The sequence below is a fragment of the Rhineura floridana genome, chromosome 1, assembly GCF_030035675.1.
Source record: "Rhineura floridana isolate rRhiFlo1 chromosome 1, rRhiFlo1.hap2, whole genome shotgun sequence".
Lineage (NCBI taxonomy): Eukaryota > Metazoa > Chordata > Lepidosauria > Squamata > Rhineuridae > Rhineura > Rhineura floridana.
In genome coordinates, this window is record NC_084480.1 from 240,763,646 (window position 1) to 240,777,832 (window position 14,187).

The 14,187-nt window shown below is 38.7% G+C and overlaps 1 protein-coding gene across 5 annotated transcripts in view; it reads right to left on the reverse strand.

Annotated features, from left to right (window-relative positions):
* The window catches only part of ARHGAP28 (Rho GTPase activating protein 28), a 107,040-nt gene that overhangs the window by 23,364 nt on the left and 69,489 nt on the right, over positions 1-14,187 (reverse strand). For all 5 annotated transcript variants that reach the window (XM_061595884.1, XM_061595866.1, XM_061595894.1 and 2 more), the window contains 5 exons: positions 13,562-13,710; positions 12,058-12,223; positions 9,421-9,512; positions 8,484-8,561; positions 2,104-2,266 (listed from right to left, as the gene is read on the reverse strand). In XM_061595884.1, coding sequence (XP_061451868.1) covers positions 2,104-2,266; positions 8,484-8,561; positions 9,421-9,512; positions 12,058-12,223; positions 13,562-13,710 — 648 coding nt within the window. The remainder of the gene's footprint in view (positions 1-2,103; positions 2,267-8,483; positions 8,562-9,420; positions 9,513-12,057; positions 12,224-13,561; positions 13,711-14,187) is intronic.

Here is a 14,187-nt window from a genome sequence, read left to right on the forward strand (position 1 = left end):
CACAGAAAAGAGGAAGAGCATGCCTCTTGAGGGAGGAGAAAAATGCAGTATAGGCCAGAAGGTTGGCGCAAGAGACTGATGGAGTGATGAGGATAATTGGTGGTGTTGATCAGCTCAAATGTATCTACAATGAATAAAAGAACCCGTTTGAAGTAAGAGAGAATGTCCCAGAGAAAATAGTGGGGAAAGTGGCAGGCAACTTCGAGGGCCTATTGGCCAAGAAAGTCCAGGCATTAAAGGGACTGGCTGATGCAGCAGAAAAGTTTCAGAAAACCCATTGTTGGCAAGGAAGCAATGTCTTTTATGAAGCAACCAATCACTCTAGGCAGCTTAACATTTCTAAAGAAAAGTTCTCGAAGACTTAAGACCTGGTATCAGGGATTGGCATTGTTGGGCACATGCTAACATCCACATCCCAGCTGAGGACCCAACTCCAACTCTTGATGTCTCCTGATGTTGTTGTTCCTCCTTGCTGTCTCTGCATCTTCACCAAACACCCCACCACCACCACCAGAATGGACCCCTCCACGCAAATGGTTTACAGCCATGTTAAAAATACAATGCAAGACAACAGGATATCCTGACCTGCATTATTAGATGTGGGAATGCTTTTTTTGTAATATTCATGTGAATTTTTAGATAAATTTTATAATTGTTATTTCTTTGTTGTGTATATGATTCACTTTGTTTTCATATTATTTAGATTGTTTAGAGATTTATTGCTCAACTATGTTACTTAAAATGTGGATTGTTATTATCAACTGTATTGAATGTAGAATTTATATTGATTTTTGTTGAAATGTAAACCACGAGATTTTTTCAAATATAAAGTAGTATAAAAGTTAAATAAATAAACCCTTCAATTAAACAAGGTCACAGCTTAACTGAAATCATTTTGGAGAATGAAGCAGATCCACAATAGCTGGGGGAGAGCGCAATCCTGTCCTTTTGTTGAGAGCAGTAACAATAACCCAGTCTGAACATAAAATGAGTGGCTTTCGCAGTTGCTGAAAAGTCCAAGATACTGTTTTCTCGGGGCTTGCTATAGTTATACTCGCACTCCCCACCCCCACCCCCACAAATCCTGTTGCACTCTCGCTTGCCATTCTCTCTTAATCAGTTCTATTAGGCAGGTGCAATGATCTGCTTTCCCCCTAGATGTGGGTCCGTGCATTCTTCATCCATTCACTTATTGGGAAATAGCAAGCTGTGGTAGAATGTAGCAATCAGCAAAACATTAGCAGATGAGGCAGGAACAATAGCTTTACCAACCATGAGTGACGATTTCAATCTTCCTGTGCTTGACTGTGGAGGCTCCCTCTGCAAATAGGTACAGCAAAAAAAGAAGAAAGAACTGCCCCCCCACCTCTCTCACTGTAAATGGGCCACAATCCAGACAGGCACAAGTGGCAGGCTTTGGATGCCATGGTAGATCTGCGACTCCATTCCATGCTGTTGCCCTACAGCTAGGGCCTTGGATGGATTACTGTTTTATCTCCTTTTATCTGCACGGACAATATTCATGCTGAACACTGCAGAATATAAATTCAAAATAAAATAGAAAAGCAGATCTGGGGGATGATTTTCAATAGGGAAATGACATGGGCAGGAGAGGGATAAGCCTCTCCCTTCCAGACCATGGTCTCAATCTAGATTGGGGTCCGTGTAACTTTTGTTACTTTCAAGAAAGAAGATTAGAATCCCAAGTGCAAGTTTCAAAGACATGGTCATGTCTTGTTCAAGCCTGTGATATAATGTATGATGTGGACAGTTTCACCTTTTGAGGAGGAAGAACCATGAAGATTTGACATACGCCTACATCACATTGTATGCAAAGTGGTAGGCACACATGTGCCTGCTGTCAATAAAAGATAACTAGTCCATAGTGGGCTTAGTTAAATAAAATATGTTAAATGTCCAACAAATCCATGCATCCTTAGGTGGGCCAAAAGGAATTGTCTGGATTGTGGTCCATTTACAGTGAGAGAGGTGAAGTTGTTGGAGTATATATTAAAGCAAACAAGCAATCTCTCTTTTAAATTTCTAGATTGTGACTACATCATTGGATTAAGAATAATGGAAGGTTGATTCCTCTCTACCTACTTTCCACTAATGTGATGAAAGCAGGCAGATATTCCACAGTGAAGAGTGGACTTGGAAGTTCTCGTATAAACATCTTCAGCAGTCCTGCTGCATCATTGTTGCGCACTTGATTCCAGTCAAATGTATCTTCATCAAATTTTGCTTCAATTTCTTGGTGAAGACTCTACAGGACAAAACAAAACTGTAATGTTAATAAAGATAATTTACCTTTTAATTATTATTTTCATATCCTGGTTGGGCAGGATAGAACATCTTGAAACAAAACAATTACAAGACTGAAAGTAAATAAAGTTTTTCCTCCTCAAATTTAAACCTTTGAAAATCTTCTTATATGGCTTAAATACTACTATCAAGTGTCTATGTCAAAAAAACAGGATAGCTTGTTGCTGTTTGAAGATAGATCTTGGGGTCATCTTTGGGGGAATTCAGGGGTCAGCACTGCAGGGGGAAAATTAGAAAGAACCCCTCAGAATGGTCCCCTATGTGCCAAAACAATAAATATAAATATAAAACATTAGGGGCTCAAGCCAGGGACACAGGCAATCAAGCCCAGATACCCTGCTCCCTGCACAAATGAGAGAAAATCAGTGCAGTAACAGGGACATTCTCTGACAAGGTCCTTCCAGTATAAACCAGACGACATTGTTAAAACAAAATGAAGACAAGGGTTTCAATTGTGCCTTTTAAGGAGAAAAAATGCAGGGAGGAAACTGATTACAAACAAACCAAAACATAAAATTTTGTGTCTTTGGCATGGGTTGGAATGTATCTGGAAAGTAATGTGGCTTAAAGTGGAATTGTGAGGCCTCTCATGTAACCACTTCAAAAACATGTATGTATAAATTTTCAGAAATAGTCATATTACCCTTCTAGTAATTATAGTTTTTTAAAAAAAAATTAAAAGTATAACTTAAAACTGTATTTTCTTAATCCTGTTCAAAAGACACAACACATAGCAGCATTCTGACATTTCTTTTAATTGGGGGGGGTCAGGTGAGGTTGGAGAGTCTTTAGCAAATAAAAAGTTTGGGTCAAATTTCATGAGCAGGAATGGATTCCACATTTTACATGCTGGTTTTAAATAAAAAATAAATAGTAAAATGTGCCTTATTGTTTAATATGAAAATAGAGAAGAATGTAAAAGAAAATAGTTACTACACATGTCATAACAAAGTAGAGAAATTAAAGATCAAACATGATTCTAAAAAAATCTGTGAAATATTTCAGGACTTATGCTTCAAGCAGTTAAGAGTTATGTGCAGAGGAAGTGAATGAGGAATCATGTACAGTAATATATCAGATAACAAATCCTCCAGAAATGAACTTCCTTTCAACTAAAGCTTTTTGGGGGGTGGGGGTGGAGGGCACATACTCTGACATAGTCAGAATGTAGCTCCTTGCCTGTTGGACTGCAGTTGCTGCAGGTGGCTCTCTCACACGCAACTGGAATCGTACTTCTTGCCAGGTGGTGCAGACACCTCTACGTTAAACAGTGCTTCTACTGCCCCAGCTCTGTTTACTACAGATGTGCCTGTGCGACCTATAAAGGAGTGCAATTCCAGCTACAAGTGAGAGAGCTGCCTGCAGCAAATGCGTGTGTGAAAGCTTTCAACATTTGTTTCAGGTGAGCATTTGAGCAAACCCTGTGCTCCCTGCAGGCAGCTCACACATGGGGTGGTAGAAGTGGTGGCTACCCCTTGCTTGCCTGCTCGAGTGTAGGGGAGGAGGGCAGAGAGAAAGAGAGACCAAGCACAGGGTAATGGTGGTGGCGGCTGGCCCTTGCGTGCCTTCTCAAGTAGAGGGGAGGATGGCAGACCCTGGTTCAAAATGCATGATGCTCCTTAAAGCACTTACCAATGCCTTCCTCAATCTGCTCTCTCTCTTTCCCCTCAGCACCCATTGAAGCCACCCCCACCATGTACGAGTAGGAATACGACTCAGCAAGGAGTGTGTGTGAGAGCCACCTCCAGAATGCAAGGAAGAGCAAAACAGAGAGAAAGAGGGACAGCAGGTAAGCCTACTGCAGATGCCACCTCCAGCATGTCAAAAAAGCGTACCTCTATAAGTTTGGCCACCAATATGGAAATCAAAGGAAGATAGAGGCTGATGAAAGAAAAAGTTGAGTAGCACAATCATTAGGGCTGGCACGATCAACTTTAAAGATCATTTTAAACCATTCAGACAAAATCAAGTCCTCTGCGCAAAACTGTAATGCTATCACTGTGGGTACATTAACATGCACATGACCCAGTGACATGGAGAAGATGGAGAGAATGTTGTGTTTGGGTGGATGACAGGGGCCAGCGCCACATGCCAGTAAGCCAGTTGGCAATACAACATAAAGCATTATGTCTATTTGACCATTTAAAGGGACGGGAAGATGAAAGCACCACAGAAACATTTGTGGCTTCCCTTGGATGCTTGGAGAAATTTAAAAAACATGCCAGAATGCATAGCGTTCACACCATGGGTGAAGCCACAAGTGCTGACATCCAAGCAGCAGCAGAATTCCCCACACAGTTCAAAGCTGTAGTGGAGCAAGGGGGATACCCTTCAAACATGGTGTTCAACATAGATGAAACAGGCTTGTTTGGAAGTGTTTGCCTTTGAAAACCTTTATCTCCCAAGATGAGAAAAAAGCTCCAAATTCAAGGCAGCCAAAGACTGTTTAACCCTGCTGCTGAATGGAAATATATTGGGAGATCTGAAACGTAAGCAAATGCTTGTTTACTATTCTGAGATACCTCAAGCCATGAAGGGTTTCATATTACATATTGCCTGTAATATGGAAATCCAACAATAGGGTCTGGGTAATAATGGATGTGATCAATGACTGTTTTGTTAATCATTTTTGTCCTGCTGTTCAGCTTTATTGTGTGCAAAATAATTTTGAACTCAAGGCTCTGTCACTAATGGACAATACTTCATCAAAGCTTGGCTCACCTCAAGCCTGTATACCTGTACAGGTGATGTTTTTACCACCAAACACAACATTGCTTCTATAGCCAATGGACCAAGGCATTATAGGGGCATTTAAAGCTTACTACATAAGGCACACTTTTAGCCAATTGATCAAGACAAATGGTGACCAGCAACAGTCAATCAAGCAATTCTGGAAAAATTACAATATAATGAAAACTATCAGTAATATCAGAGATGACTGGGAAGAAGTGATAGATCAGTGTTTTAATGGCGTTTGGCAGACGCTGGGGCCCAATATGGAAAAAAGACATGTTAGACTGGAACTCGAGATTCCCGCAGTTAGCACTAAAGTCATAGCAATGGCAAAGGCAGTGGGCTTTGATGAAGTTGACATGGATGATGTCCAGGATTTGTTGAATAGCTATGGTGAGCCTCTAATGAATGAAAAACAGGAAGAATTGATGGAGAAACAAGTGGCAGAAGAGAACACGGAGAATGCAGACAATGATGAAGACGTTGCCCTGGAGAGAGTGTTAACAACAAAGATTTTGACTGATAAACAATATATGTCATGTCACAGAGGTTCTTTGAGTGAAGCTGTATGGTAAGGAAAACTGTTCAAAGATTTAGAATGTTACAATGAGATGCTACACGATAAAAGAAAAAAGGGAAAGCAGGCTGCCCTTAATACATTCTGCAAGAAGCCTTCAACTGGTCTGCAGAAGGTTCAGAATGTTTTTGTTTACTTGTGCAAGGCTCACCTGACCTGGTTGTTTCATTTCAGACATGCATATTGCTAGTTTTGAATAAAAGGTTTGCTGAAATATGTTGAACTCTTCTTTTTTGTAGTGCAGAAACCTATCCCTATTTTTTTCATGTTATTCCTACTTCTGGTACCAAAGTTTCTGTTAAAGAAGTAATGTCCAGGAATGCATGTACTTCGTTAACTGTATTACTGTATGTAAATAGGTCTTATGTAGAGAGTTCCCCTCCCCAGTGTAATAGCTAGGGCTATATGAACTGGGTCCTTTTAAAAAAGCTAAGATCCCAGCCGCTTAGGATCAGAGTGTTAGCAAGGGGCACTGGATTTAGTCCCATCTCATTCTCTCTTCCTTGCCAAGCAGCTAATTGGCAGGTTTTGAGGTTTCTTGCAGCTATTGGAAAAAGCAATTGGTGGCAAGATTTCCCCACATCTTCCTAACAATGGGCAGCCAAGGCTCTGCTGCTACATCTTTGAGTTCAAAGTGCACAAAGAGACACTGTGCTCTCCCCAGTGGATCCTGCAATAAACTTTGTTTCCCTCCATTCCATTTGCCACAATTACGGGCCTTTGCTAATATACATTAAGAGCAGAATATTTTAAGCCTCCTCCTTCCTCCTCCTCCTCCTCCCTGCACGGGTTATTCTACAACCAACAACAAATTTTGGTATCAGGTGGTTGGGTACAATATGAACATGTTTATTTGTTCCAAACTGTCATGAAAACCTGCATCCAAGATGGTTGTGTAGCAGGGAATTGTGGGATCTTCACAGGTTAATATTTAGTTTTTGCAATGCCGTGAGTGGCAGTTGCCTGCCCAGCTTCAGGGAGGATGTGTAATCAGAGGCCCAACCTGATACCTTCTTATCAGTAGAGCCCTGGCTCCAACAAGATCTAAAGTCTGGGAAGCTTTAAGGAAGATGTGTAATGAGAGGCCCGACTTAACACCTTCTTGTCAGCAGAGGACTGGTTCAATGGAAGACATGACGTCTGGCAGGCCTTGACCATTGACCATGACTACTGTGTAAATTGGGATGTTTGTTTAGGGCCCCAGAGCAAGGAGTGCCTGTTTGACTCTTGTCTCTAGGGATCTCAAGCGAGTTACGGGCTCTGAGCTTCCCCTTGGCTCAGGGTGATTAACCAGATAAGGCATGGTGGCAGCTATCTACCCTGCAGGGCTGTTGTGAGCATGCACAGCCTTGGCAGAGAAGGACATCTTGCCAGGATCAATTGCCCTGGGTAGGGAATTGGCTCCTGGGACGGGGAAGGGTGCCCCTTCATCACACAAACAACTGAGGGCTTTGTTATATGTTAAAACTTTTCCTGGTTCTTCTTATATTCCCCCAAATTCCAAAAGGACCGGTACAGAAAACTGCAAGCTGGATAAGGCCATCCCATCTACACATCAGAAGGATCAGTGTGGAGAAGCAAAACATCTTCCCATACTGTACCAAGATGACAAACTACAAACGTGGGAAGCTTTATGCAGATATGACCTTGCACATTCATATTGTGGTCTTAAATGCAAATAAAGGAAGGGACTCAAGCAAGTGATAATGTGTAAATAAAAATACTTGAACTAATAGAATCAGTATCAATTTAAAACCAATCTCAACGTATCATCTACCCTCACAACTGTGTAGCCCCACCCTGTATCTACATAGCTATGCACATTGGTCACACTGGACTGTGACTAAGTGATACTGCCCTTATATAGCTATAATTAGAAGAAACAAGGGACTATTTTCTATCCTTTGTTACAGTCAGTGAATAGACTTTAATTAGATCCATCTGTATCTGTCTTTAAAAATGTTTTTGGAATGCTTTAATATCCTAATGTCAACATAATAAATTTTAGCTTTGAGTAGTGAAATCTGGATCAACTTAGAAAAAAATCTTTCCTATTGCCCCTTACTGAGTGAAATTTTAGTCATACTTAAAAATAATCCAGTAAACGAAAATTAAAAATATTATACATCTTTCATGTGGATTTTTGGCTTTCGTTCAAATACAGAAAGTCAAAACATAGTATTGCTTGGGATGCAGAAACATGAATAATTCAAGAACATATAGGGTAGCACACAAATAGTGTGCAATAGCTAATACAGTGTGTGACAGCTAATACAGAACATATTGTTTTGTGCTAAGTACTATTCTAAACTGATAAAGTCTTGAGTGACCATGGAATCACAGAGCTGAAAGATCATCTAATCCCCATTATGAAGAAAAGAGCTTCCATACAAAAAGTTTGACATTCAGTATGAACAGGTGCTTATATTGATGGTCTTAGAAGAAACTCCTTTATCACGGCAACTGGTGAGCTATGGCCATTTTAATGCTGCAGTTATTAAGTACATTCACTATTGGGGATTGTGGAAAGTACTTGTGGGAGAAAACACAATACCAGAGGTTGCCAGCTTGCATTTCAGAGTTAATAACCCCTCCTCAAGCAATGAAACCTTGTCTCTTTATATTGTGCATTCATTCTCTCCCTTGTATTAGTCAACCACAATCCAATTTAGTTAAATCATGACCTACAAGTTTCAGTAAGCCTGAGTTCAAGCAAACATTAGTAATACAAAATATATTTATGTAATCTTACATAAAGCAAATGTTTTTATACAGCTGCCCCATATTTTACTTTCTGTCTTCAAAAGCATCACTGGTTTTTTAAAGTATGCAAGAAAGACCTACATACTTTAACTCTTGAGGCAGATCCAGGCACTCGAAGAATTCCTTCTGTTTCCAGGCCCGTCTCCTCAAGCTTGAGCAACAACTAAACCACAACAAACAAAATAATACTTTTATGCAGATTGTCAGTGCAGAAATGAAACATACACAGCTTGTTTTAACATTCAGCCTCTGCAAACCTAAAATGTTAAGGCTGAAATTCAGCATAGAGTGAGTAATTTTTAATTCTATCTAGAAAGTGTCCAGTGTTTTTATGCCAGTGCCTATATACTCCAGTCACTGTACACCTTTTTGTACAACAGGAGCCTGACACAACAGGAGAATCACAGAGCTGGAAGGGATATAAGAGGCTATCAGATTCTCATGTCTGATCAACAAAAAGATGCCTTATACCATCAAAACTACTAAATTTTGCCTAAAGTGGAATGTGGTGAATTAAGAATTATAAGAGAGTATTTAGACACTTAAAGCAACATTACACTTCTATATATGCTCATCATTCCAATTAGCCTGCAAAGGCCATGCTAAAAAATAAGAACCATTTAATATTGATGAGGCTTGCCTGTTTTTATGTGGAGTCATATTCTATAACTGGGGACCACTGCTGAAAAGGCCCTGTTCCATGTACCCACCAACCTAATCGTTTTCAAAGATAAGCATATCAACAGAGCCTCAGAAGTAGATCTTGAGGTATGAGCAGACTCATACAAGGGAAGGTGGTCCTTAGAGAACCTGGTCTCAAACTGTTTAGGGCTTTAAAGGGCATTACCAATCCATTGAATTGAATGAATTCTATGAGAACTCATTATAATTCTTAATCTTTGTCTAGCCTCAAATACACGTAGAAATAACCTTCAACTCTCACATATCTAAAGTGAAAGATACATTTGCACAAACAGTGATGAACTGGAGTTCAATAACTAAGCTCAGTTTGTTCTACTCACTTTCTGAAAGATGAGAGGAACTTTTATTCCAGGAATCTTCTTCTGATCGTTTTCTATCAGGACTGCAAGTGGAACTCCAAAAAGGCCATTTTCTTCAGAAAAATAATTAAAAATAAGAGACTCTTGATTCAGAACATCATGCTGACAAGAGGATAACAAACAATTACTTGCGTATCAGTTAATGGATCAACAAAAGAAGCAAATCTCAATAAATAGGGGAAATTATACAGCAAAGTCATCTGAAGAGATATCAGTAGAATTTCTTAGGTATCATTCTAAATTATGTATGTCAACAATTTGATCTTTAAAAATAGGGGATTTGCAAATCTGGAACAAAAATACAAAAGATCAAAGAGACCAATGAATATTGGATGAACCCATTTCAGACAGAGTGATACTGGAAGCTGTTAAGAAGCTAAAGGAAAATAAACTCCAGACCACACTGGCATTCTTTGCAGGAGAAAGATGAGAAATAATAGAAGAAAAATATTTCAAATAATAGATTATGCATTTAATACAGATGAAACACTGTTAGTCAATGCCAAAAAGGCTTTAAATAATATAGAAGGCCCTTCTTATTTGAAACTTTAAAAGTATTTCATTTTGGAGCAGCTTACAGAAAATGTGTCTTGGTCAAACACTCAAAACCAAAAGCAATATCTGTACTAATGGGATTAAATTACAAAAAATATAATCTAACATAAGGTACGAAACAAGATTGTCCTTTTTATGTGCTGATTTGTCTTAGTATTAGAAATGGTAGCCATTAAAAATAAGAGAAAATGAAAAGATAAAGGGTGTTAAAATTAATAAAAATAAAGAGAACACCTCATTTGGGGGCTTTCACCAGGGTTCCACTGTTGAGGATACCACAAGTGGGCCTTCCATCCACCCATTCAGGAGGCTGGCTGAGCCAGTAGAAGTGAATAGATGGACACCTCTGCTCATTCCAAACATCCCACAGTGCAGCATAAGGGGATGGACTGCAGCCTAAGTCACTGCAACCCTTAATTAGGTAAAAATATGGGATCAATATAAAAGATTACTAAGCCCAAACATTTCACCACTAAAATCAGTACTACATGATCTAGAAACAGAAAGATGATTTAAGATCTGAAAGGAACACAAATTTGTTTAGATATAAGGATCTAATAAATCAGGGCAACATGGTTAAATAATAATTAATGATAATTTAAGGGTGCTATCCTACACTTACTTTCCTGGGAGTAAGCCCCATTGTACTCAGTGGGACTTACTTCTGTACAGAATTTCATCGTAAATCAAGAGTCCTTCAAGTTATTAATATTTTCAAATAAGATATCTAATAAATTATTAATTCAAGAAATGTATGACAAACAATGAATGGGAAATGAAATGGACTGCCTTCAAGTTGATCCCGACTTATGGCAACCCTAACAAATAGGGTTTTCATGGTAAGCAGTGTACCATTGCCTTCCTCTGAGGCTAAGAGGCAGTGACTGGCCCAAGGTCACCCAGTGAGCTTCATGGCTATGTGGGAATTCGAACCCTGGTCTCCCAGGTCGTAGTCCAACACTCTAACCACTACACCATTTATTATCAATGATATATAACTTGCTCCTGTAATATGATACTGAACACGAACAGATGAAAAGATTTATTATTAATTGGGACAAAATATAAGGTGAAGTGTATGGGGAAATCAGTGGGAAAAATCACACAGAAAAACCCTAAGCATAAGAGAAAACTGTTATAAGACAATGGTTAAATGGTACATAACACAAAGGATAATAAAGAGAATATACAGAAATGATCCATGTAATTGCTGGAAATGCCAAAAAAAGAATGGGGATTACTATCATATATGGTAGGAATGCTGCTTTGCAAAAAATGTGGGGGTGAAGGGAGAATCAAAGTTCAGGAATGAGACTCTTGGGGTACAAAATCACCCTCGTATTTTTAATTTTAAATTACGTATTTATTCACTAATAGGCAAAAAACGTTGCAGTTTAAGAATGTACCTATAGCCCATAGATATTTCTATCAAACTTTAAAAAGCAGGGGAATTGGGCAGCTATAGTGAATGCACCTGTGGAGCAGGAGATCTGACCTCATCTCTGAGATATTGTACTGCCCTACACATTTGTAAAAATGCAAACACAATTTGGGTTGGTCTTTCACAGTCCAATCCACTTCCTGTGTCGCTTGGAAGAATTTAGTAACATGTGCCTCTGAGCATATGGTGAGTGGCGGCAACACCTGCAATCAGCCCAAATAGCAGTTGGATTGTGCACTAAGTCAAACATATTTAAGTAACAGATGTATCTGATATTTAAGCAAAAAGAACAAGAAATATGCAATATAGATATAGATATTATATATTATGGGCACAAAGAAGGAAAAATGGATCTATGAGATGTACCTTGGGTCACCAATGTTTTTTTATATCTCTTTAAGCAGGTAAACTTGGCTCTATGATTGTGTTTTGATTGATATACGTGTGTGTAATAACTTGCAATCTCTTTATTTCTTACTTTGTCCTTATAATTATCAATTAATAACATTTTTTTAAATTGCAAAATAAAAAAACTTTTAAAAACACCTTGCTCAGTGCCAAAAATTATCAGTAGCCATTGTTAGTTGACTATATGCAGTTACCCCGTCCTTTGACTCTTTCTGTTCGGTTCCTCTTCAGCTCTATTCCTAAAGCATCATAGAAGGCTGTTAGCTCTATCAGAGAGAGATAGCGAATTTTCTTCATGTCACCAAGAGACAAATCTCCAACTTCAGTCAGTCCAAATCGGCTTTTCCTAATCGTAAAGTTCTATAATATATGTTAAAGAATTGCTTTAATTAAAAGATTTGGGGGAAAATCCCTTTTGAGTGTGAGCAAAATTTTATTTTAAAATATGTTTTGTGAAGAATATAGGTAAGCAAGAACTTAAATCCTATTAACACTTATTGACACTACTATTGGAATCCAAATATGACTTAAGCATGCAATTGTGTTATTAAGGCTGCAATCCTATGAAACTTCCTTTGGAATAAGGTCCATGAAATCCAGTGAGACTTACTTCTATGTAAATATGCAAAGGTTTGGGCTTAATATTCCCCACATTAAACAAAATATACATTAACATGCATATAACACATTTTTACCATAGACCAAGGCAACTGGAGGGCACCAGGTTGCTGATAGAATGGATGCTACATAAACTTCATAAGCAAGGGAAGATATATGTTCCATAGTATTGCATAATGTTCAAGCAAAGAACATTCCTGCCTTCCCCCATTTATTGAAATAATAACCTCTGAAATAACTCAATATGAATATGACTACAATTTTATGTGTTCCCAGTGAATGCCAAGGGATGAAAATCTAATACCTGTAGTATAGGACGAAGATAGAAATGTTTCTGTACACATGCTATCTTGTCTGCATTATTTAATTACAATAAATTACTTTAAAGTTAAAAGGGCAAAGAAACACCCTGAGAACTGAATTCATGCATTATTTACATAATGAAAGTCTGTTTTGAAACTATTAGAAGACAGCTACAGTAGTGTAGCAACGTAGCTTGGCAGGGTGATGAATTAAGGTATCCCCCTTTTAACGTTTTGTTTAACTGTAAGAAAGAAAGCTATGTTTTTATGATATTATGGGATTTCCCTCACATTTTGCCATTTGTTATTTTGTCATGAATTCTTGAGGCAGCATCCATCCTTCAGGGCATACTTTGGTTCTGACCTAACTTTACTGACATGAAAACAGACTTGCATACAATGCTTTGGGGAAGTGGACTCAAGGAAGAAGACAATGAATGGATTTTCTCTTGTCTTTTGTAATTTGCCACTAACGTATGCTTCTGTCATGGGCAATATTTCATTTTCTTCCAACATAAAAATACTGCAGGCAGTACAATGCAAGACAGGTTACAGAATGGGTAATACTGGTTGCTTCAGCTCTGCAACTTTCCACTTGTCTACTCACCTGGTACCCCATCCCCAGACTACTAACAACTGCCCTGAAAACAAACTGTATTGCTTCCCCACCATCACCATCACCAAAAAAAAGAAAAAGAAACGGTATTGTAATAAATTTTAAGAAAGCCAGGGTGCTGGAAAGAGGGATTAAATAGAGTAGAGTAGAGCTTAAACTTACGGGCAAAGAAGACTCATCCTTTCTCAATCTTTGATTTGTGTGCCATTCTCTGTGCTTTGGAATCACCATGATTGATTCTGAGAAAGAAACCTCAAAGGATAGCTCTTCTTTCACCAATTGGTTGTCTTTACATTCTAGACAGCTACGAGCTAAAATCAAGAGATATTTTATGTGAATTTTGTATTCTCTACAGAGAAATAATAAAGAGGAATTACTCTTGGCCACTGAGACAGCAACAACCATTCCAATCAGAAGACCTTTAAATTAAGACAGGGAAACCTGTGATCTTCTAGATGGTGTTGGATGCCAACTCCCATCAGCCCCAACCAGCATGGCAAATAGTTAAGGATGATGGGAGGTGTAATCCAGCAACATCTGGAGGTCAGCAGGCTCCCCACCCACTTTAAACAATCATTGTTTGCCTATAGTGAAGATTACCTGTAGATGGAGGACAGCTGCAGGTTCACATAAGAATTGCAGATATTTACTAATTAATTTATCTCCTTTCAGTTCTTTACAGAGCTCCTGATTTAGACAATGGACATTTGACAGTGAAGAAATGGTGAAAATCTAATGGCTTTAGTACAGGACAAAGATACAAGCATTTCTGCACACATACTATCTTG